General features: G+C 40.1%; 1 protein-coding gene across 1 annotated transcript in view; it reads left to right on the top strand.

The window, feature by feature from the left end:
* Window positions 1–920: 920 nt before the first annotated feature.
* Window positions 921–26546, top strand: part of LOC139742035 (nitric oxide synthase, salivary gland-like) — a 74613-nt gene continuing 48987 nt past the window's right edge. The window contains exons 1-4 of the mRNA XM_071652600.1: window positions 921–2594; window positions 21870–22000; window positions 22549–22711; window positions 23105–23196. Coding sequence (XP_071508701.1) covers window positions 921–2594; window positions 21870–22000; window positions 22549–22711; window positions 23105–23196 — 2060 coding nt within the window. The remainder of the gene's footprint in view (window positions 2595–21869; window positions 22001–22548; window positions 22712–23104; window positions 23197–26546) is intronic.

Below are 26546 nucleotides of genomic sequence, written 5' to 3'. Positions count from 1 at the left end.
TTTTTCTCATATTTTTTCCCTCTCAGTGAGTGGTGATTCGATTATCCCTTTAATTTGTATTATTGCATACGTATTTCTGATGTTATTTTCTTCGTCAAACGTTGGCTTATGTATGATGATAATCATGCATTTGTTTTTTATTATAGTTTCTTCGCTGGACTCGTCTTCATACTGTTGTACTATCATGGATTGTTGTACATTTTAGCTCATCATTTATCTGTTTCCACTATTGCAGTTAAACACTACTCTACACTTAAAAATCTATGTATGAAATAGAAATATAAAAATAAGATCAGTCAAATCATCGATGAAATAATTATTTCTGATAATTTGTGCACATATCACTTTTTGTTTGTTTGGCTGTATTGCTTTGTTCTTACTTGTTCAAGTCCACGATAGCCTTCTAATGAAATTACAGGTTAATTGTGAAGTGAGAGTGTGACTTCCTTCCATTTAGGATCAACTTTTTGGATACTAAACAAAATGTTTGACGTAAAGTTGCGTGATAGTTGGCTGTGCAGATTGTCGTAATTCGCCCCCGCCCATATGTTTACGGGCGCTGTGTTCTTAGATTAGCCTCACGATTGTCGTGTTCTCCTGCAGGCGTAGCGGTCAATTAAAACAGATTATATTCAATATTTGCATTCAGTAATGTCTTGTACTTTGGTTTGTGCCCACAGGCGATACTGTTTTATCGGCACCCACTTTCACGACCTCGCGACGAGCGATTCCCTCCGGGCACGAAAGCTGAAACCGTCTCTCCAGCCACTCGCTTTCAGCTCTCCGGATTATCTGACATTATCAAATTCATGAAGATTTTATCACGGCGCCTACTCATAAGTTACAACAAGCTCAATGCATTTGACTAAAACGTGATCATTTCGTTGTCACTGTTGGAGAGACATACGAGATAAGCCAAGATGGAAACTGGCGAGCCGAACACTTTTTCGATTCGGTTAGTCAAGAGACCGCCGCATGGTCTCGGATTCTTAGTGCGAAAGCGCAAGTGCAATCCTCCGGTTTTGATATCGGATTTGATATCCGGTGGAGTGGCGGAGAACTCGGGACTGGTACGCATAGGAGACATTCTTCTGGCTGTCAATGGCGTTCAACTCACAGACGTGCCTTACAACACCGCTCTTGAGGTTCTTCGCAGTGTGCCCATGGATACGCCTTGCGTGATCGTCCTGAAAGGACCAGATGGCTATCGCACTCGGTTAGAAACCGTAATGTCACCAGATGGATTGGTCAATATTGTGCGGGTATCCGAACCAGAACAATCGGATGAGGCTCCCAGCACCAAGACATCGCCGGGCATTGGGCCGAAGAAACAGCGACGCTCAAGCCGTGACAGTTCGCGCAGCCCAACTCGTACGCCGTCAGCGACGTGGCCGCGCAACGCGCACGTCCCAAATTATGACGTCAACATCTACAATCAAGCGCAATTGCATAATGGGATCCTGGTCCATGGTAGTCATCAGCCGCCCCGACCACGAACTCACACCCCGGAGAGTAGCCCCTATCGATACGGAAGTCCGGCTCGACGGTCAAGACGCGATCGCGATAACAGTCGTTCTCCAGCCCGAGGTAGTCTACCTACCAGCCCTGTCCGAAATTTTAGCTACCGCGAACCATCTCCTTGCTGCTGTAATCGTCACGGCACTCCTGAATTTCAGAACGTGTTTGCCTGGAATGGAACCTACCCTCGGGACGTCTATCAACTAAAAATACATCAGCATGAGGACTTCTATTACGATAGCCCTCGTACCTCTGTAGATTATGAGCTGGATGGAGAGCGTGCACGCAATCAGGGGATGTCCCTTATCGAAGAGTCGCGCGAGTATCAGACCGAGAGCAAAGGGATTCAGTGTCCCGAACGCGTGATAACGGTTCGCAGCCCCGGATTCGCCTCACCGGAAAAGGACAACCGCGAGATTTACGTCAACTTCGCGAATGAGTCACGTGACTGCCAGACAGAGGTCAATAGCGAAGCCCCGTCACAGCACCCACAACAGGCCGGAGGGGAACAGCAGGACCAGGCCAACCCCCACAACAGGCAGGAGTTCAGTCAACAAACGCCGCCCGAGGAGACCGCACCGCGTAGCGTGAACCATCCCAAGGAAACACTCGTCAACGGCATCGGACCAGACAACCACTCGACTCATAACGAACCTCTCGTCAACGGAGACGCCAAAATGGGAGCCGGGTGCTCGGCAAACGGCGTCGTCACCGTACCGGAGGGCGTGAAACAAGCTGGCAGTTACTCGATTAAAAATGGTCCGTCGACCAAGCAGAACGGAGGACACCTGGTCAACGGAAGACTGAATGGCCTCCAGGCCGAACCGGCCCGCGTAAGCGTGTCCACTTCAGAGATCTGCATCCAGACGGATCCTCTACCTGCTTTTCAGGTCCAGGAGAATTCGCCCAAGACAACGGCGCAGCAGAATGGGGAGGCACCCCCACCTCCAGCGAATGGGCCGGTGCATGCTGGCCCTGTCTGCCCCTTCACCAAGAAGCAAGCCAAGTACATCAGATTACATAACGTGGCCGATGGAAAACAATTTACAGACACGTTGCATCAGAAAGTCTTCGTGGTAAGTTTTTATCAGTTGGTTCTTACTAATTTTCAGTGGCATATACTTCATTGTCATTCGTTTTAAAATTGCGTTAGTCATCTTTGCACAGTAACTCTCTTTGGAAATTGATGAGAAAGTATGAACATAACACTGATAACAACATTCATGAGAGTAACAAAATTATTACTACAACATAAAGACTAATGACAGGATTAATACTGATGATAATGAAAAAGGAGATGATGATTATGATGACGCACTGACCATGAAACTAATTTTTGTTGAAAATAAACTAAATTAACAGCGAGAAGGTAAACAAGGTGACGAAGATCGAGATATACAGTAGTGCCAATGCAAGTCAAGAGCAGTGAAGACGCAAAGCAATACTAAATCCTCCATACTTTGGCTCACTTTTTTTGTCAATTTCATATTTAAAAAGGGGAAGAACTAACTGAAATAAACCAACAATTAAGGAGCAACCTTTTTTTTTTCATTAGTGGTGAAGCGCTGTTGTGTGTTAGCATTTTCATTCTGTAGAGTGACACTTATGTCACGTTCATGTAACTGCTCCAAAAATGTTTCCAGTGATTAGAAGTGATATTAACCGTTTCCCTTTAACTTGTGTATATGCACTTTGAGTTGCCTTAAGTTTTATTTGGTCTGTGTGTGACTGTCTTTATGTTTGTCCGTTTGTTATGCTCTGCTTCGTCTCGTCATAATATTATCTGTAACAGGTGAAAATATCACTACCCGCCTCTCTATCATTACCCTTTACCGGCGGGTGAACCTAGTCAGAGTGGCTTGTTGAATGAATGGCCCGTATATACTGATCTATTCCCTAGCTGCAATCATACTCCCGTGTTTGTATAAGTGATTCTCTCCCGACTTGTTATCCAATCTCAGCGCTTGAAACAAAGTCCTTGTGTCAATATTGTGACTTTGTTCGCCAATGGCGACACTTCTGTCCCGTTTTAATTGATTTTTTTTTCGGTATGCACGCGTCTGAACTCGAACAAACTTTTAGTGGCTCGGTCATATAATAGCTTTATGTAAAAAAAAATAATTAAGAAACCCAACAGCAACAGGAAAACAAAACTAAATAAAGACGAAAGAAAAAGTACAATTTGTTCATGGTTTGGACGGAATTGGGGTAGTGTAGAGAGTGACAGAAAGCGAGTGAGAACGAAAGATTAAGATAGAGAAGTGATTCTCATGAAGTTTGGGAAGTGCATGTAAGTTCCCCAATGCAAAGTTTTATCTTGAACCTCTTATTTCATAAAAACCGGAGAAAGGGTGATTAACGGTGGGATAGAGAAAGAAAATCAAAATAAAGCTAGAATCTTAGACTAAATCAGAAGACGTATAAAGGATAAGAATGATGTATTTTGCTAATTGTCTATCTGATGATTTAATAGTGGAGTTTGTAAGCAATTTCAACTATATTTTTAATCGTCTCTTTGAGTTTGTTTGTTTGTTTTTTTGCGGCAAAACTTCCTTGTTGTACACGAGCGTGCAAATTGGTTGAAAGACCTAACCGAGAACTTGAACTTTCCCGAGCAAATGAAATCCTGCGAATTCACTGGAAATGATGAGGCAAAATATTGTTTGTCGTTACCGCGTGTGTTTGATACACCATCTCTTGATGTTTGTGCTATAACGATGTATTATCATTGCCACGTCTATGCATCCATTCATCTTGTAGTCGCATTCATTTTCAGTTTGTGTTAAATAAAAAACCCTTCTGAATATTTGGTACCAACGGAAGAAATTGCTAAATATGACTGAAGGAAAACAAAAGAACGAAAAATAAAGCACTACAGGTGAAAATGATAGTCAGTTTGTTTCACGTCAAGCGTCGTTATGACAGAGTATAAATGACATTCAAAATAACGTATGCATAATGCACAGTAAAATAACTTGAAACAAGATACGGAAAACAGAGATTTCTCGAAACTTATATAATATGTACCAAGTCTCGACACTAACTTTTGTCTTTTCGAGCTACTTAAATCTTTGAATTCTACATTTTCAGTCCGAAAAAAAAAATCCATTTAAATCTTATTGGGCCACCAAAAGATAACCTTTTTGGTAATTTGGTGGCCCGACATCCATTTTTAGGGGCCCTGGACCACCGGGGCATGGCAAATGTCGAGCCCTGTATATACGTACATACTTATGGTTTCAGACACATGAGGCTCCGATGAAAGAAATGAATCCTATCAGACCCATACGCATTGTCATACAGAGCGTGACAGTGCACGTGCTTTTGTCGAAGTACGTTCTGTTTACCGGGACTCATAATCCCTTCACTCAATGGCCGTAAAAGATCAGAAAGTTCAATCTAGTAGTTATCTAGACTAGTGAATCTTTATTCTTACAAAACAATGAAAAGTGGGATGTATTGTACTCCGTGAACTTGGCGGGCAAACTTGCATCCCTAATCCCTAATGTTCCTTTTATGTGCTCGGGTGAGCCCGTGAGACAATAGTGAGCCTACTTTTCTTACTATTCTAGAATTAAGGAGCTGCTTATTCATTTGACCCACCCGCCATCCCTTCTTTTCGTTTCGTAGCCCGCCTCATTTTAACTACCAAACAAGGTAGATAAGGTTGGATGCTAAGCCTGTTTGCCGTTGCCTAGCAATAGCAGGTGGACATCCTCGTCGTCTTAACAAGTTCAAGCCATACACAGTTAGGTTACAGCCAAACGTGGCGTTGTGCACACGCAAAGAGATGGTCGACAAATAGGCTGAGTTTGCTCAACAGATAAAAGTACTTGACAGACAAATCCATCATTGTGCCGAGCCTTTCAGTAACTAAGTTTGCAGTTGTGAGATGTCTGTACTTTTTGATTTAGTCAGTTTTCCTTCGGCAGGTCTTTCTTATGTAGGATTTAGTGATATCATTCCCTGGGGTTATCCGATTTTAGGTGTATTTCTTTGATTGATTGAGGCTCTTTCCTTTTCTTTTTTTTTCTGTTGGTCTGTTTGCGGTCACAAAATCCAATTTGGCGTTGAAGGGAATCTTATCATTATACGTCCTGAAATACTTTATATATTGGCTGACTTTACTGGGTATTACCGCACCTGTGTTGATTTTTCAGTGGTGTTCATTTTTTTTTCCAACAAAGGCAGCGCGAACCTAGAGTATGGCATCTTCGTGCATATCATAATACCTAATCCATCTGAGCATAGGTGAATGCCTGCCGTCAGGTACTTATGGCATTATGATTATGCACATAAACAGAAGATAAACAGTAGTGACTTGCGTTATTCTGGGTTTTTTTTCTTCAACTTCAAATCACGCCAGTTAAGCGAAAGAAAGATCCACTTCACTTATGTCAAAAGTACATTTGAATCTTGGAAGCGATTTTCGAAGGAACGCTGCCACGAAAAACGTTGAAGATTTTGCTTCTTTTTGTCTTATTTTGTTAGAGGGGATAGGTTCGAGGGATTGGGTTAATCAACTCGATTTTAGTTTAGGAGCGGGACCATTCTCCATTCTCTTCATGAAATTCCTCCCCCAAAGAAATCCTGATTATGGACTGATCTGCTTGACTACTAGTATTTAAAATCACTGTAACGACACTCAAATGCTGAAGTGAATGGAACCAAATTCTGCACCCGTGATAGTTTCTTGTGAAAAGGTGTCAGAAGAAAGACTCCAACTTTCCCGAAGTGGTTGCAGCTGTAAATTGATACACTCGTGCACAGATTCACATGTTAGCACGGCACATCATTTCATGTGTCATTAAGATTGTGACTGAAGTTATCATGATGGTCCAGCCAAAATTACGCTTCCATTTCTGTTTAAACAATATGCTGGAAATTGTTTTCATACTCAATGTTGCTGGATCGCGATTGCAAAGATTTCAAAATTGACGTTTGAACTTTCTTCAATTTGTCTCCCTCTACAAATGATATTTGCGATCGTACAAATTTTATTTGTAGAGGGTGGCAAATTGAACAAAATTTACACCTCAACCTTCACCCCTCTGCTTAATAATCTCTTGTTTTCTTTTCAAAAAGTGTTAGTATTTTCTTCTTCGTCATCTTCTTTTCCATTTCTTCATCTTTTCTCCTTCTTTTACTTTCTTTTTTCCTTCGTCTCCATCTTCTTTATCATCTTTTTATTTTTCTATATTTTCTATTTTCTTCTTCTTTTCTTTTTCTTCATCTCATACGTCTTCTAGCTTTGCCGATATAACCCCGTTTGATTTATGTTCTGGACTTGCCGTGAAGGCGGTGACTGCAGTTGACTTAAGTTTCTGACAGACTTATACCAGTCTAACCCAGTCCTTTAGACAGATCTACAGATAACAGCTGCGATCTGTGAGATTATCTGGGCTACGAGCAGTAACGAACGTGCCCACACACAGAGAAATTAGGGTTCTATTAGGGTTCTTATTTTCACCCTACGAGCAAATCTAACTAAGTGGCACCTTATAGGGTTCGGGATGGATGTAGGGGTGCAAATCCGAACCCTAAAGGGAGCCAAGTCTTAAGGGTTCGAATTTGGAACCATTCCATAGTCTTTCCCGAAAGCTGACAAGTGGGTGTCGAATGGTGTTTGCTTAAAATGCCACACTATTTTTGGATATTATCGTATATTTTTATTTGAAAATATAACTACACGTTGTTAAAGAGTAACAGTGTCATCAGTAATACTGTACTAAAAAAAATACTACTTGAATTAAACATTTGTTTTTTCTTCTCGCACCGGGATCAAGAATATCATTTCAATGACGTTATCATAGAGAGAAAGCAAACGAGTACAAGTACACGTATTATGCGTGCACGCGTGGACCGTTGAGCACTAGCACTTGGTCAATGGCAAAGCTAAAATCGCATGCGCACGCCACGCCGTAGGTCGCGCGGTATACGTACGTGCATACTACTGACGTTCCTCGTTTGGAATGGACAGACGACCGTGAAGTTGGGATGATGAACTAATCTTTTTGATGAGCCAAACGTTGTGAGTAGATAATTGTACTGTAATTCCGTTGAAAATATTTCACAGTAATCGATGATGACGTGTGAATTATGCTCATAGAATGCTGAGTGGTGAAAACTGATGCGAAAGAGTTGTATCGAGGTACATGTGTACTAACATGTCAGAATTAGTGCGATCATACATAATACAGTAAAGCATAGCGAATAAGTGAACGAAAGTGCACGGTAATACGGAAAGCCTCCACCAAGGTACTAACTACGACCATCAGCCCCATACGCATAGCGTAATTACGCTATGCGTATGGGGCTGCTGGACGCAGTTACCAAGGTACGTACGTAAATAGGTGACCGGATATAGTCGCATCATTTTCGTTAATGGGAATTATTACGTTTGAGCCGAGTTGAGGCTCAATTGGATATTGGTTTCTGTGAAGTTGACAGAAAGAACGATGTAGGCATGTATGATGTGCCTAATGAAGACATATAGTGTTCCTGGTTCATTTAGGAGAATTTAAGACATGTATGAAGATTGAAGTCAGAAAATTTAGGTTGGCCTTGACTCCTTGTTGTCTATCAATGAAAATAGAATGTGTGTTATAAATTAGCAATGCCATAGTCACAGAGCATAAGCAATGATATACGATATCGTCTGTTGAGAATGAGAAGGGCTTTAAGTCTTCTCGAACACTATGGGTTTTGTGGTCACTTAACGCCCTTATCATTCTCAACCGACGATATGTGAATTTAGATAATATCCACTGGAGATGTTGCATGTGCTAGACATGACATAAAATAAGTCACACAAACAAGGTATGTAAACGGTAAATCACTTCAGAAGTACAACTACTTGATCCCATACTTTAGCAGGTAGATATTTCAATATTGGTTGTATGTTGAACTTTGTTTTATTCAATTACAGGTTGAACCTTGCTGATCCATGCTGATGCATGGTGTTAGCTTGGTCTCATACTGGGCCAAAGGGACCTGTGTTTGATTGATTATTTATCATCGAGTTCACTATGCATCAAGTTCAATAATGGTCTTCAGGATGAGTGATGCAGGTCAACCTCAAGAGACTGGTGAGCCATATAGGATGCCAGAGCTGGAGAGGGAAGATGTTCAGGATGTCAATCCTGGTTCCTCGTTGAGTCAGTGTGGAAGCCATGCCAGTTCTTCTGAGAGTGATGGCCAGAAGGGCATGGCAGCTGAAGCAGCTGCTATAGAAACGCATCAAAAACTAGAGCTTGAGGAGTTTCGACTTATGCAGCGTAAGACGAGATTAGCTTGAAGACCAAGCTGCAGGTTGCTGAAGCAGAGGAGCAGATATACCTTGACTACGAGAACAAGAAGTTGGGAGTTGGCTTTCCTGTGAAAGCAGAGGATGAAACCTTGCTGTACCCAACTGAATGCGCCAACCAACCAGTACACACGAGTACACCGATTTCCCTGACTAGAGAAGTAGCAAAAAAGTTATTTTCAAATTTTCTTTGACTTTTAGCAGATATAGTCCAAAAGCCAATAAGATCATCAGCATCATGTAGTATCCTGAACCAGGTTTGATGAAAGCCCATCAAACAGACCGGGAGACAGACAGGCAACCTGAAAACATATGCCTCCGGCACCATTCAGGGCGGAGGCATAATAATGAGACTCCTATATGTCATGTATGTTTAAACCATATAAAATTTGAGACGGGTCACATTGAATCCCCCCCCCCCCCATTAGAATTGCTAAACACCATGGCTCTAGAAACATCTTTCCATTTTAATCCAGAAAGTAATCACCTCCCTGTTTTTAACCGAGGGTGAGCATAAAGCCACTCCATGAAATGAAGATTAGCATTTTTTTTTTGGCATAATATATGTGAAAATGTCTAATTTCATAGATAACGATAACTATTTATTCTGTCTTCTAAACTGTTGTCAGGTTATTCCCTTTCTTAGAATGCACTGGCCTTGAATATTTACAAGAATACTCTAAAGAAATATATAATAGAAAAATACAAGAGAACGAACTTGCAAATTACAAATTTCAACACAACCTAAAGAGAACTTGACTTCTGTTCACTTTTATCTTTTCTTCTTTTTTTTTTTTGGGGGGGGGGGAGGGTGGATTATTGATGAAAATATGAATCTGCTAATGGATATGAAATACTCAAAGTATGTTTTCCATTATATTTCATACTAGATGGGGTTAGTTTGTATTGTTCATATTTTAGTTATTTCTTCACCGTCGATAGCCTCAGTGCTTCAACAACACATGCACACTTTGAATTGATTGTTTAAGTAGGGAACAAAAAAAAAAAATAAGTCACCTGCTGTTTTTTGTAGTAGACAGCCACACAATGTATGTCAATTTTGGGCAATCTCTGGCAATGCAATGTCATAAGTGGAGTAGCTTTGTGACACTTGACAAAAGCATGATTTTCTCACAAACCCTCTATGTATATAAGGATTGAAAAATAGAGTTTGTTCCAAAACCTGAGAAAACTCAACATAACTGTATCTACTTTTTTTTTGCATATAAAAGAACACTGGACTTCACTCTTTAAGAAGGCAGAAACTATTATCATTGCCCTTACATACGTCAGTGACTTGTCGAGGAAATTTGCATGTTTTTCCTAAAAGAAAAAAAAATGTGAAATTCTCTTTAAGTTTTCCTTGAATTGTTCTACGCATGTGACATCATAAACTCTTCTCACTCTGCTGCGACTGCACAAATGATTTAAAGATTATTAACTTTTGAACTGAATGTCCGCTTTTCAATTTTTTTACTGATGTGTTCTAATAGTATAAGCCAGTTCGGGGTACCAGTTTGAGCATGTGCAGAAAAAGGTTATTTGTACCGAGAGACAGGTTGGTTTTTTAATTTCACTGAGATAAGCATCTGTAATGCTAGGATTATTCATGGAGTCCTTATAAATGGTGCCTGCCAGTACATCCACTTGACAGCAAGCCTGGTATTTGGCAATATTAACACACACAAAAAGTTTGTTAACATATTCAAAACGGCACTTAATAAAATAGATGATTCCCTAAGTGTTGATTGACGAACCATACTGGTCACTTCATCTACACTGGTTAGGTTCATTCTTTGTTTGAATATGAGTTCCAAAAATGGCTATGGTGGGCAAGCTGCTACATTATGTCACTTTGAATTGAGTGAAGTGCCTAACCAACCGAGAAAAATGAAAGGTCATTTGTACCTATGTGCACATGAGCTATCTCCGGACTTGCTTATTGCTGCGCATTCACTCAATCCACATGTAGGTCTATAAGAAGGTGGACTTGCCCTCTAACTCTGATTATAATTTTAAGCTTTCTTTAAGTAGGTTGTATAAAATGCTGATATATTTGTGTAAGGTTTGGTGAAAATTAAGTGTTAGAATGATTGGAAGAGTTGTGAGACTGTAACATCAACACTTGAGGTATTTCTCATGCATGATCATAAATCTCTGTAAGATATTGATGGTAATAGTAATAATGATAATAATGATGATGATAATAATAATAGTAATATTAATGATGATAATAGTAATAATAATATATTTTGCTCCTGATCATTATGCTTGTGATGGTGCCAATACCAATACCTGCTTTATAAATGTGAAAAATCGGACTGCTCTTTACAATATTTTGAATGTTGGGGCTAAACTGCATACATTGTGTAATTATATTTATGGTCTACTGAGTGCAATGTGCTTCTTGTTTCCATCGCTTGAAAAAAAAATGTATAAAAAAAATTGTTTTTAAACTTGTCTCACAAGACATATTCCTTCCTCTTTATGTCCAGTTTGTCATACCACTGATTGGTTAACCTTATTTTCCCTTTCTGAGGTAACATTTTCTGTGGAATTGTTAATGTTAATTTGATGCAATGAAAAGTGTTTTCAGATGTGCTATTCTGCCCGAGATTTATAACTGGGACATATCTTCAGCTGTGTGCATAAAAAATTAACCAAATTTAGATGTGCATTCTTCATTTTTTGATTCTTTTTTCACCTTTCTTATCATTGGTGTAATTGTATATGAAAAACAAAATGTGAAGTATACTAATTGTATAATGGGGCACATTCGCAAGCTCTCAAGCTTGGAATTGGATGGAATATGTCAGTACAAGTAGTGAGTTTCAAATATATATGACAGAACTTTGCCATACCCTTCATTGTTTTGGCAATAACTTGTGTACGAGAAATCAGAGTTGACATATCGCTGTTAATGTCTAAGAGCGTCATAAAGGTGCTTTTGATTACCGTAAGATGTACCGGTAAATTCAAGGTACATATCTATGATCCATTCTAGAAGTAGAAGGACAATGTGAAAGATATTTGTCACATAGTTTACTATTACTCTGCACAAGCTTCAGGGATTTTTTAAATAAAAAGAATTAGTGCTTTTTGTCAATGTGGTAACTTCCTTTAAAAGAAGAAAAAGTAATCATTTGATGGAAAGAACGAATATTTTTCTTCTTATTTAATGTACTGACCAAATTTCATGCATTTTTGATTTACATTGCCCTTTTTATGACAAAATATGCTTCTCGTATGAGAATTTGTAGAAATACAATGTATATTTGATGTTCACTTTAAAGTAAACCATGAAAAAGAAAATCGCTGTTAACTTGTCCCTCTTCCATGTGACATATTAAAATGTTAATAATTTATATGTAAGTATGCACTGTATTCATCATGTTTATGTTCTATTTGTTGTTGAATTGAAGTCTCTGACTTCAGTTTTCGAAAGATTGTGGATTTAATTGACTGAGAAACTGTGTGTAAATCTATGCATGCTATTTTGCTTCATGTCTGGAGTGTTACCTTAGGTAATTGTTTGTGAAGTCAGTGAAGGCATCCAGTATATAATTATTTTGGTTTTAAAAAAAGGTTATAATTTTCACCATATGGGGTGCAGAAAGGTAACCCTATATAGAGACGTGTGCAAATTGTATTGCATCCTATATTGCGGTGACTTTATCACCCCATAGGGTGCAAAATTACAACAATAACGGTATGAACCATAATGGGTGCAGGTATGAGGTGCAGAAGGGGAACCCTGTATAGAGGTCCATATTTGCACCATATATGGTGTTGAATATAGGGTGCTAAATAAGAACCCCCAAAATAGAACCCTAAATGGAGCCGCTGGTGTTACAACGATATGAACCAGAAAGGGTGCAAATTTGCACCTGAATTTTTGTTCACCCTATGGGGTGCAGAAAGGGAACCCAATGGAGGGGTGCAAATATGCACCATATATGGTGTTAAATATAGGGTGCTAAATAAGCACCCCCCAAAATAGAACCCTAAATGGAGCCGCAGGTGTTACAACGATATGAACCCTATTGGGTGCAGAAAGGGAACCCAATGGAGGGGTGCAAATATGCACCATATATGGTGTTGAATATAGGGTGCTAAATAAGCACCCCCAAAAATAGAACCCTAAATGGAGCCGCTGGTGTTACAACGATATGCTCCCTCTAGGGTGCAAATTAGAACCGTAATTTCTCTGTGTGCAGATCGATAGCACCGTGATCTCTTTTTCGTGGAATATTGCGACGTGCAAAAAACTGGAAAGTCTACATCTTTTTTTTTTACCGGCATTGACTCAATCGACGTCATCTACAGTTGCCTTTAAAGAGAGAAAAGTCTAATCCTAAATAGTCTAATCCCAAATGTATACCTCACCCTCGAAACGTAAGTTCTGATGTAAGTGATGGAATAATAGTCGGGGAGCTAAATTCAGGCGTGTGTTTTTTTCCTGTGGGAGGAATAGCTGGACCTGGGTGTGGTTGTCCCGGGACGGTCGGCCAATGACTTCTCTCCGCGCATTTTACTTCTCAAAGAACAGTGTACCTTGTTCAAAGGAGGTTATTTACTGTCGCAGGCTTCAGCTGTACTACTGTAGATCCAAAAATACTTTTCCCTTTTTTCTGAGTCGTCATTAAACATGCTACCTACGTCATGATTTCTGATCACACAAGATAATCTGTTGATACCACTCCAACAGAAGCCATCCATGTCCTGTTTTCGGTTTCATTTTCTGGAAAAGAAAGGATTCGCCATCTACATTATATCCAGAGAGGACGCGCGATGTGTCCCCACACTGGCGTCGCTATGGCAACGGCATAAAGACAATGTCACTATCATCTCAATCAGACCCTGCGTGATACAGATTCTCGCTCTGGTCAAATATCCTCCTGGCGCCAATTTTATTATGGAATCACAACTTTTGTGCTTTTCTATCTTTTTTTCTTGTTCTTGTTTAAATTTTCTTGTCGTGCAAGTCTTCAAATGCTGTCCTTTGTTTGTTAGTCACGTTTTGTTTTTTGTTTGTTTGAGTTGTCAGTCAGCCAGTGGTACTTCACGACAGAACAAAAGAGCTTTCCTCCATGAAACAAAGGGAATGATGAAGCGTGAGAGGTCGACGAACTCTGTTCGTCGATAGGAAAGTGGGAGGTGACGGAATCCGATCTTTGCTTGGTTTTCGCTGCGTTATATTTTTTTACCTTCCTTTCTTTGTATAGAATATGAAATGACAAGGTTGGGGCTCCCGATCCAAGAGATAAACACATCCCAGAGAGAAAGGAAAAAAATGGTTGCTATTGTTCTTGTGGAATCCATCAGTTCAAAGATATTTAGATTTCATGTTGTTTCACAACACCTCATGCAGTGTCTTGGTGTGGAAATTTCAGCGCCTATTATTAGTCATCTTTGTTTGTTTTCGATAATGCATTCGAGGTGAATGACGGGAAGGAAAAGTACAATGATACTCTTCAACTCAATTGGAGTTATGCCAAACGTTCAAAGTGTGCTTCTGGGACACATTCTCTAAGAAAAGTCATCGAACGAAGATGAAATTACTACGCCTTCCTGTATTCTTTGTTCGTGCTATCGCCGATCTTTTCGTTCGTAACAAAGTGTTGATTTAAATGATAAGTAAAGTGAGAATTTCAGTGTTATAGCCTTGGCAGAAATCACTTAATTAATGTCTTTAGGTAGACTCATCCGTACTTTGCGTCAATAGAGTACATTTTCGCACGTACCCTCCGTGCTGAGTGCAATCCTGATTGTCAGTCCCTGGACTGACTCGACGGGTTTTAGCATAGAGATTAGTTGTCACTGCTTATGATGCAGTTGTTCTTGATCTTGTTCTTATTCCTTTACTACTTTCTATATTCCTTCTTCTTCTTCTGCTGCTGCTGCTGCTGCTTCTTCTTCCTCTCCTCCTCCTCCTCCTCCTCCTCCTTCCCCTTCTACGTCTACTCTCCTTCTCTTCATTCTGCTACTTCTTGGCATTTTTTTGAAGCCTGTGGCGCATAATATTAGTTAAACGAGACCCCGGTGCTGGTGGTCGAACTCGGAATGTCACCACTGGGTTCCCTGACAGGTAGTGGCTGAGTGAAGAATTCATGTGTTGCGTTCTTGTTTATAATCCGACTTGATGATGCGTTCGTGATTACTTTTTCTTGTCGAATTGGACAAGTGAGCATTAGGCAACGACGCCAATGATCTGCACAGTATTTTGGAGCGCGTTGAGCATAACTTTTTTGTTCGCATGCAAAAGTTGTTGCGTTGCTGATTGGAATATAGCAAATCTATCTATCTATCTATCTATCTATCTATCTATCTGTCTGTCTGTCTATCTATCTATCTATCTATCTATCTATTTTTTCTATTCTTTAATCTATCAATATATTCTTTGCAATCTTCATATCTATTTGTGTCCATGATGTCTTTCTATCTGCATGAATACCCTGCCAACAGATCACTACATGCGAGGGAAGGGGGGGGGGGGTAATAGCAAAGGCTTGTGTCCCCTTGAGATGTTGAAATTATGTCTTGTATACAACGATCACTATGTACTTTAAATAGTGATATAGAAATGTAATAAAACGGTTACAAAATCTCAGATACAAGAAAAGATTGTGCCCTCTTTTAATCTAAAGAAATGTGAACAAGGCAGAAGTATTCGAACCTTGCAAATTAGATTAATGGTCAATTTCTCATTTTTTTAGTGGAAATATTCTTGAATTATATAGTCACCATCTACTTTGGCCGTGATGTCATCTCATGTATATACCCTCATATAGTATTGGTTGGGTAGTTATTCCGGCTTTAGACAGTTCGTCGGGTTTTTCTTTTTTATTTCGTGCATGAAACTTGCAGCCCAAGGATGATATCTTTGGGAAAATAATCAGTGGTCCTGTCGCAGCGTTACTTTCCTTGAAATCAGGAACGTTTGTTCAGCTTAGGGTTGACAATGAAAATTGCTCGAAAAACAAACTTTTATGGAATGAATTACCAACATGCTTCTTCCTACATCAAATAAAGCAGAATGAAAGTGTTTAAAATGCCTGTGTTCCCAGCATTTCCTTTAAAAAGTTTGTCTATGTTTTGATTTCTTTCAAGCAATCATGTAGGCCCGAACGTACAATTATCAAGTAAATTTCTCGAGCAACGGATGTCAGTTACCAAACTACACTGCGGCTTCAATAATCGCGCGTAACATGGTTGGACTGAAAACATGAGTGCAGCTAATATTTGCCGAGGACAGCAAACAGCAGATCGATAAAATGGTAGCAAATCTCGTGGGCAAAGACCAATCATGATAGTCACAGAACATTTAGGTACCAAACTATAGACATATGTGCACATTTTTATCGCAACAAACCAAGTTCTTACGCAACACCCCCGCAGGGTTACCAAGGTCACGATGGAAGATTACATGACATCAAGTGGCTTAATACTGGTGATCTCTAAACAACATTATCTCTTCTTACTTCTGCGAGGTGGATGAGATACCAATGTACTTGCACGGACTTTAAACATGAAAAAGAAAATGACAGACGGTATAGTATCCAAAGGCTGTATTCATAATGTGATATGTGTGAAGAGACAGGACATTGATTAGAGAAGAGAAACCCAATAAGCAGACTGATAGAATTCAGATTGCCCCAAATCATTCGAGGTTTTGACACATGTGACCAAAGATATGGTTGAAAGTGAAAACACATCACTTCGAAGTCCTTGGAGAATTGTCTTAAAGTTCACGGCGCGACTAAAAAGTGCATCCCCTATAAAATCGATAGTCGTCATCCGAGTATTGTTCCCGTTTGATCGTATTTATCCTGGGTGTAATCCCTCAAACACACACCCACGGAAAGGCATCCGTCATCACTCGGGGAATTAGAGAAGAGCCGACGGAAAAAGAGATGATAATACTTGAATCATTTTCGATCGTAACTCGAAGTTCATCTGTAGACGAAATTCGCAAGGGGAGGGGGATAGGGGGTCGGATCTCTGCTCGACACCCTCCGAAGTTACGGGAGAGGAGGAAGGAAGAGCAGTGGTCTGTTTGGCTGCTGGAGAGGCAGCAACAGTAAGGCGAGAGGGTCTTTACACCGAGTCTATGCATGGTGTCGCTTTTCACACCATATTTTACCAAAGATATTTTCTACAAACAGATCTGTGTGTTGATGACATTGTACACCCTTGGTATGCATCACCGGAGACAGGACTCTTGCTGTAATATGTCCATTCTTCTTCGGCATTACACGAAATGAAAACAACACAAGCAACCCAAAAAGACAGAAAAGATTGCGAGTTCTTCGTCTGACAATAGTGTTAGTGATAACATCTTTGCTTCCCGTTGATCTTGATGTTGGTGCACTATCAGTGGAATATGATGGTGCTATTTTAACCCTTTATGGACCACCGAGTTAAGGAGTTATAGACACTGTGCACGAATAGGTTAACGATGGCTGTCAACTGACTCAAAAGAACGCTATTCGCATCAATCCTTCCGGGGCCCCCTTTTCAAAGATAGGCGTGTTCATGTTTTGACCCGGGATGGGTACAATATAAATCAAACATTTGAACCTCCTGTGTACATCGCATTTTCATCCGGCTTTAGAATCTGGAGAGCCTCATAAAAAGATGAATGTGACAAATGTTCTGTTTTCGGGGATAAGATGTTATAAGACCGTGTACGTCGAACATTATTGGGATATTCTATCTCTCAACGAGCATGTCAACCTCCTATTGTTATATGTATTGGGGCATAACCGTGACCTATTGATGTCATGATGACGTCATATGAGGTTCATGTGTAAACAGAACGTGCATTTCTTCACACCGACTTATCTGGAAAAGGCCTATACCTATGTGACTAAACACACTAAACAACCCATTGTGCATATAACAGCTGCAGTTATATGAAACAATAACCTCATTCCGATGATAATGGATCGATTTTCATATGAACCGCGGTGAACTATACTTTGCAAGTTCCGTAACTCTGTTTTATGGGCCTTAAAGTGACACATAAGTTGTTGGAAATGCTGATGTACAAGAGGGTCAATGACATGAGATTTCTGTGTAGGCCTAGTTGCAGTGGAAAAAAACAGACAAGAAAAGGAAGTGGAAACTGCATGAATAAAAGGAAAGCAGTCCAAGGACAATGCTGAAATTTCAGTTTTTCTTTAATTCATTTATCTATGTTTCATTTCAAAAGAATATGAATGTACATTATACAAACGAAAAAAATAGGAAAGTTGGAAAACTAACTTATTGTGTCATGTGCCTTTGTACCGGAATAAACCCCTCGTCAACAAGGGTTGACATGCCCCAGATTGTGAAGCAGAATATACATGTAGCTTACAAAAGAATTGAAGCTGAGTTGATCAATTCAAATGCACTTCCGAAGCTTACATAAGAAAAGGAACATGGCAGTCGATGGAAAAGAAATGGCATCACACTGCATGCATTTCCCTCACACCATGCACACTAAGCTCTCCTCAGCGAAATACTGCTCTAGAGGCACTTAAGCATTGTTAATGGTCGACAAGTTACGTTATAAAAGGAACATATCGATCCAATTGTACTTTACCAAACCAGGCGCTTGACATTGATTGTCGGTGGCACTTGTTGTACATAATATGGCAAGGTAAGTGGTTCAGGAGGCCTTTGTATTTTTTGCAAAGGTGATTCTATAGGTAGTAACGTCCGACTCGTATTTATGTGCATTGCTGGATGGGAATATATGCGTGGGCAAGATGACTAAAAAGAGCTAAACTGGCAAGTATCATGAACAGTGTGCACAAATGGTGACGATCCAACGTATGTCTCTCACCTAAAGTTTACGTCTCTGTGTCGCCAGAACTGGAACATAAAAGTCTATTCAATCATATTATCATCCTCTCTAACCAGCCGGACATAAGTGATGGGTAGCACTGCAATACACGCACACGATACCAAAATACCAGGCGACCTGAATGTATAAAAAGCTCCTCCTCGCTTCTAATCGTCGTGTATGAACGAAATATAAATGGCATCAGAACCAACCGATATCTTTGTCATTACCTCGAAGTGCAGTGAGGTTAAAAGGCCGAAGACCGAATAGTCCTGAGATCGTAAATTTGTGAACACGTATTTTTTCTTCGTCTCTGTAAAGAGTTATTCCAGTTTTCGTTTGATACTGGAAACTAGACCTTTTCTGACCTCAATAACAAACACATATCTGAGGAAAAGACAGCAACGGACAAGCCAACCATACGGTGTCCACTTTCAAAGGGTCAGATACACCACGAAGTTTGTTTTGCTTGGCATATTTTGTACCCTCTTGTGTGCCAATGCCTGTGAGGTATTGGGCCACCTTTCAAAGTGCACTTTTGCAATAACTACAACTTGCGAAACTGGAAGTAACCAGGGGAGCAGCTTTAATAGAGTCAACAACCAATCAGCTACAAGCGTGCAACTTGTTGCCGTGGTAACCTTTGGAGACCTTTGTTTAAGGTACCGAAGCCTGCACTCTTTTTTTCCCCAAGTCTGCCCTAGAAGGCCAGCAATAACCGTGGCCATGGTAAATCTGTTTACTGTCGTTATGAACAAGATATTCCGTACAGTTTTCGCTGATACGCGTAAACAGGGAGTCCTTGTTTTGGTTGTGGCTTCATTTGAATCGAACAAGAAAGAGATTCATTATGTTCCGTCTGTGTAAATGCAATTTTGGCATTGAGACTGAGCTATTCTAGAATGACAAACGATTTGAGCAGAATTAATGACATTATAGAATTGTGTGCGTTAAAGGTACAAATATCTCTTCCTCTCTCTCTTTCTCCCTCTCACTCTAAATCAGCCAGAGCATGCTGACAATGCGTTCCTCTTATTCATTGTAATATCAAATGGACCCTGCACCACAAAACACACAAAAAGTCGCCAGACATAGATTTTCAGTTAAGGGCAGATTCTGAAAGAGCAGACTCTAAGCTTTAAAATGATGTGTAACTCAATTCAAATGGATTCTCCTAACCTATATAAATATTGGAAAGAAAGCACACACTCTGGAAAAGTTTGAACTGAGAAAAGAGGCTGTGAAGTACAGGGTTTATTCAAGTGCCCAATCTCTACTAAGCTGTGCTACCCGTACCATGAATGGGACAAGAAAAAACTCGATGTAAACCACTGTAGCAACAACAATGAAGAGGTTATCAGATTAAGCTGAAATAAAGCATGCTTGCTTAACTTATTCTGTTCATAATAAATGTCAACTTTCAAGGCAGTAGCATCATCCTTTCAAAACTTATTAGAGTTCAAAGTGAAGAGTGTGCAAAGGTTTTAAAGAAATTAAAAGGGGCCTCTACGAAAAACCTGATCACACTACTCTACCGCAAAAGGGGTTGTAGAAAAACTGCTGAAAACCCACTTTCCCATTCAATTTATGATCCCAAACCTAGGGATAATGTAGAAGAAGGATAGCCCTTTCAGAAAATATGGAAAACTCAAAACTGACTCGGTGGACCCGTTTCACCATGTCCTCACATAAAATCAAGGGATGCGACTTTTTGTTTGTTTTGTGATGCACGATCACAAATAGACAATCAGTGGACATTAAACTGATATAATAATCACAGGGTTGAGCAGGGCCAAATAAGATATTCCATGTCATACGATGTGTCTGTTCCCAATCTGTGAGAACGTTGAAGTTCATACAGTGAAAGGATACCATGGACTTTAACCCTCTGTGTGTCACATTAATTACCTGTACACATAGGTTTGAGTGTGAGATTTGTGCACATTTGACTTTTTGGCACAGAAAGAGTTAATCGAGGGACCCGGGATAGGTTTTCTCCGCATTACTTTCCGTGTCGTCTTCCGACAACATGCATCATCTTCCTTCCCGGGTGCTGTTCGTTATTCCGAAGCTTCGTTATTCCGAAGGTTCGTTTATCCGAAACACACAAATTTCCTATACCTAGAGGTCCGTTTTCTATAATCCGAAATTAATGAAAAAGGTTCCGTTAATCCAAACATTTGTGGCGTTATTCCGAAGGCTCGTTATTCCGAAAGTTCGTTAATCCGAAAATGAAATAGGGTTCGTTATTGCGAAAGTTCGTTGATCCGAAGTGAAGGGTCCGTAATGAACCTTCGGAACAACGAGCTTTGTTTCATTTTCAGAATAACGAACCTTCGGAATTACGAGCTGTAACAATATTCCCGAGGTAGGAGTTCAATCATTGATTGATACCGTGCGACGTTTGCGCCGTTTAACTCTTTCAGTGCCAGGGACTGTGGACAATGTGTACATCAATGCTACGAGGGATGTACGTGTGTGCGTGCCAATCCCCACTCAAAGCGCACAAGGGGTTAACAAATTTCGATTGGCTCCAGGGACCTAAGTACCACCATTGATGAGACTGCCCCTGGGTCGAAACGAAAAAGAGAATAATCATGATGATAATGTAATACAAAATAAAAGACACCATCACCATGGACTCGCTGTACGGCTAAGTTTTGAGTTAGACCGGGAATTGTGATGGCATGGTACGAGCCATAGATACATCGTGATAAACTTCTGTACGCCACCTGCTAAATACAATATGTACCACCAAATGATCGTTGATATGACAAAGATACATATCACTCGGATCCATAATTCACGTCCCTTTCAGGTCATCTCATGATCTGCACAATATGCCGGATTTTTTTTTTTTTCAAATCAACGTAGTATGGATGTTTCCGTATAGTTACTTATCTCTGATCAACCTAAGGCGAAGAACTGTTGGCATTAGCCAAGATTTTGTGTGTGTGTGTGTTTGTTTGTTTGTTTTTTGCTAAGATGATTATATTTTTTCTTTTCTGTGCTGTTTTATTTTTGTGTTTTGTTGATTGTTTATCTATACACTGTGTGTTTGTGTTTGTTTTTATCGTTGGGTTGTTAATTTTGTCTTCGTCTTTTTCCGTCCTTTTTTTAGCCAGTTATGTCTGTCAAATAGAAAAGTGCTCAATATGAAAATAAGTTTCATTTGCTAAACCTGTTGTTCTTTCCGTTTCATGTCAAATTCAGAACACGCAATGTTCGGAAAAGAGATGTATGGGTTCGATCATGTTCCCGCCACGAGACAAGGCGCGACCAAAGGAGGAGCTCCTCTTGCACGCAGAGGATTTCATCAACCAGTACTTCACCCACATCAAGAGGTAACCATAGCAACCATAAAATCCCTGCACAGTATGAAAGTTATATTTTGACCCTCCATGACTCAGATGAAGTGAGATTAAAGTTTTGGCGAAAACCAGTTTATGGTCAGCTGCTTTATATTACATCGTATTAAATTTACTGCATGAGAATTTTTGACGCAACCACAGAAGAAAATAGATACATATAAAATCAACAGCTAATACAAAGACAGTCTAGTCAGATGCCAAGATTCCCTCATTCAAAGTTCTTCAAATATCAAACTAGTGATACGCCATCCGTTATATAATAGCGTTTCTGACTTCTGTTTGACTTCTTGACCAAACTCGGTAACAGTATATGAAAACAAGCAAATAAACAAACAATACCAAATATAAAGTTACGGTATATGTTATACATACAACCATGAAGGTTTACGAATCAAGTAACCTTTCTACCTGATACCTCCAAACTATGATATTCGATATTTCACCGATCATAAACCAACTGAGTCTGAAAGTAAATTGCTCAGCGACAATGTTATAAGAGGTTCTTTCTCTCCTCCTCACAGGGCGGACACCCCGACCCACAAGAAGCGACTTGCCGCCGTGCGGGAGGCGATAGAAAAGACAGGCTCATACCAGCTGACAGAGACCGAGCTCATCCTCGGGGCCAAGACGGCGTGGAGGAATGCTCCGCGCTGCATCGGCCGCATCCAGTGGACCAAACTACAGGTAAGGAAACAAGCGACAACATCAAATTTTCATTATGAAGTAATAAAATCAAACTAAAAGGTACAAACGATGCACAGAAATTATCTGCATCAAGCCTCGCGGAAGTTTAAGAGGAACTATGCATGTAAAAATGCATGTTGACTTGCATTGAGCAGTTTTCTTGAGGTTACTTCGATGCACCCACAAAACAAACAAAAAAATCACAACAATCTCATTGGTTTTACCGTTATATTCATATAACCAGATGTTAAAAAGACTGCCGTATTTTCGAAACTGTTCATACGACGCCTTTTGGCCCCATTACTCAAAGAACGCTCGAAGATTGCAAGCAGCGAGGTGACGATACTCGATCCACGTGATACTGATGGCATTTTAAATATTTTCTTCCAACAGGTGTTCGACGCAAGGAATGCCAATTCTCCGCAGGAAATGTTCCAGGCAATCTGTAATCACATGAGCTACGCCACGAACAAAGGAAACCTGAGGTTTGTACCGCCCCGCCAAATATTTGTTCTGACCTTTTGACGATTCAACTACCTCTACTTTGCTCATTAGCATCCATTAAAACTTGGGAGTCCCCCTTCGCACCCGCCCCCATAGTATCAGATAGCTCAAATATTATTCGGGGTTTCCTATCACTATTGAATACTGTATCCATCACAGATCATTTCCCAATGGCATCGTGATCGACCAATTCGGTTTAGGTACTGTTTTTTTTTAATGATAATTTCTAACTTGTGGGCTTTATTCCAGATAATTCAGGCCATGACATAGCGACGCACCTGGCTCATTGCCTAACCCATTGTAAGTGTCTTTGATCTTCTTTGGAAGTCCCTTGTTATGGCCGCCATATGTTACAGTGTTCTGAAGTCGGATTCATCTATAATCTCCTCTCTCGAAACATTTGAATTTAACCTAGTAGGATTCTTCAATTTGACCAAGTGAAGCACATATCACTGCTGAAATACAGTGCTTTTTTAACGATTTTTTGGGGGGGAAAGTAATAGATGGGAGAATTTTGAATCCACATGTGATCACAAAAATAGTTCCACAAGCTTCAGGCACTGTTTGCTTCAGCAACACCTAAAGCGCGTATAAAACGAAATTAAGTCATATCCACATTAAATACAGCGAGCAGTCCTTGTTCGCGCTAAATGAACAACGATCTCTGTGTCATGATTTGACGCAGATGTAATTTGCATGCAGGCACCGTTGAATTCTAACAAAATAAAGATGATAGAAACTGTTCGTCTTGTTTTTCTTTGTTTTCTCGAGAGTATTTCGTTAACCAATCACGTGTCACACCGTCCGCTGTAGTGTCGCGTCGCATGATGTTGCATGGGACCAAGCTTGCTTGAGTCGTCTATCCAACTGAGATATTGTAACAAACCTGTCGCTACGAATTACAACCGTTTCATATCACGCACCCCTCCTGTGTACCCTGTATTCCTTACAAGAAGGACGCAAATACCGATCCTTTCTATCCAACCAGACTTTGTTCACTTATTTCCTTATTGCACACCTAGTTCAATTGTCTAACTATTTATTTTCATTTTACACCATCATTTTTAAGCCTTCGGCGAAACAGGAGTAAGTGTGCTCTGGTTTTGCGTCATTTTTGGGACTGGAAATCCGTAATGTTTCCCTCTGTAAAGGTCCCGTCAACCCCATTCCAATAAGAAAGGGGAATAGATAACTAAATGAAATAGAAAATAAACACACCGACAGGCATCTATTTTCTTAAGCATTTAGCAATATTAATCCGAATATAGGTTTCGAATCTCCCAAGCTGAAAGGGAATTTATAAAAACAGACCGATAATGAACGATAGACAGACATTGCGTGCGTTATGTGATTTTTCGTCTCATACAAACGACGAAATAACGAGACTTTACATTTAACAGGTTGGCAGAAGAAAGAGGGTCAAAAACAGAACACTCACAGACGTCTGTTTCAGATTAGATTTTCTCCAGGAGGAATATACACTGCTACGACGGGCTAGTGACTTTTTTCATCATTTCTGCTGGCAAAAACGAGCGTAATTCATAGCGGGGGTTAAAGAGGTTAACACTTTACGAGTCCCGAGGGAGCGGGGAATTATCGCGTTTACGTCGTGCCGCGCGTAACACTGAACTTGACCAGGCCCCGATGATTCGATTGGGTCAGAGCGCGGCGGGATATATCATCTCATCGTGTCAGACACAAAATCATGTTTTTCAGCTGATTTGACATCATTTATCTCCTTTGTCGAATGTCTTTTTATAAAGGGGGACTTTTACAACCGGAGAATAATGTTTTGATGGATTTGAAAGTAAAATAATTTCTTATTTAGGAGAACAGAATATGTGCAACAACAGGGGAATGTAGTTCCGCCCATCTAAACAGAGTAGTAAAAAGCACATAATACATAGTCTTGCTTTTCATACCGCTGAAAAATATGAGCTTTGTGTTCGCCTAATCGAGTTTGCAAGGTCGCAGTTTTGTTGTGAATAAAACCACAAATGATGGCATTTAAGGCTTGACAATAACAGAGGCCATGGAAGCACCAAATAACCGCTGACAATAATAGAGCTAACAGTCAGGTATAAACATGCGACAAAACCGTCATGGATTGCATTTCAAGGAGAAAGAAATAGACAGACAGACAGACAGACAGACAGACAGACAGAAATAGGAACGGAGGGAGGAAGAAGGAAAGAAAAAAAGAATAGTTATCTAGGATGAGTAATAGCGATTTTAAAAGGCAAAACAGTTTTAAGCAGCAGATAAGGCACAAATTATTTTTTAAAAATCCAGCTGAAAACAATGCCGTACCAGATCTCTACATCATGTCATGACCGCCAAGTTTGGCTTTACTCATTCAAACCATTCTTTATAACTTCTGACATATGATACAACATGAAGTATGTCTCATGAATAACATGAAAGTGAAGTAACATGTCCTGTACAAGTTGCTACAAATCTGCCTTTCCACAGAGGCTGCCCACAAATATCAAATTCAGGGTACAAGTTCCCCAAAGCCCGACATGTGTCTGAGACTTGTTTTGTCTTGACAATTGAGATGCAAAACAACTACTGTATATACCACTGAATGAAGACAGGGTAAAGTATGTGAAGAGTCAGACATGTGTTCGTCAAAGAGTCGTTGCCGAAAACTCGGCCAAGATGTTCTCCAACTTCTCCAACTTGTTTTTCCTTTCATTCACGAGGAAAGAACTATTGAAAGATACGGAGAACACGTGGCAGACGCCACGATGTCAAGACCAAGGCCGCATCCACGGCTAGTTTGAGGTCGACGGCAAGATGTCCCGCCTCCCCGTGACGTAGATCCGCTATTCCACGCCCATACAGACGCCAGATGAAAGTTCGGCGGAGGGCACGCGCTATATAGAGTTCTTCTCATAGATGAAGATGTGTGAAGTCGGAGACAAAATGTCAATTCGACATTACAGAGCAAATTCACTGTTTTTCAGGAAATGCCTGTAAAAAAATGAACCGTGTTGATTGCATCTTAAGTCACTGGCTTTGTTGTTTGATGTTTGTAAAAATTTCCAATTTCGATGTAGAGACAAGCAGGATTAAACATACTAAGGCAATTGATACTGAGGCAACTGATTTATGCGGTTATGTGTACCTTAGCTTACGTTATACAAGGTTTACTTCTGTGTTATCTTTCGAATGTATAATGTTCCCTCTGCCTCTGCCAAATTTCGAACACGATGAGGTATTTCACAGAAGGATCTTTCACGCTTCCTTTCGCCAGTGTCACATTAATCATAATTATGCATGACATAAAATATAATTCGATTTCATATCGTGTTGCTAAAAGTGCGTC

The sequence above is a fragment of the Diadema antillarum genome, unplaced genomic scaffold, assembly GCF_040938485.1.
Source record: "Diadema antillarum isolate AM-2024a unplaced genomic scaffold, OU_Dant_1.0 scf00000032, whole genome shotgun sequence".
Classification (NCBI taxonomy): domain Eukaryota; kingdom Metazoa; phylum Echinodermata; class Echinoidea; order Diadematoida; family Diadematidae; genus Diadema; species Diadema antillarum.
The sequence above is the reverse complement of the archived record's forward strand: the minus strand, read 5'-3'. Positions and strand labels throughout refer to the sequence as shown.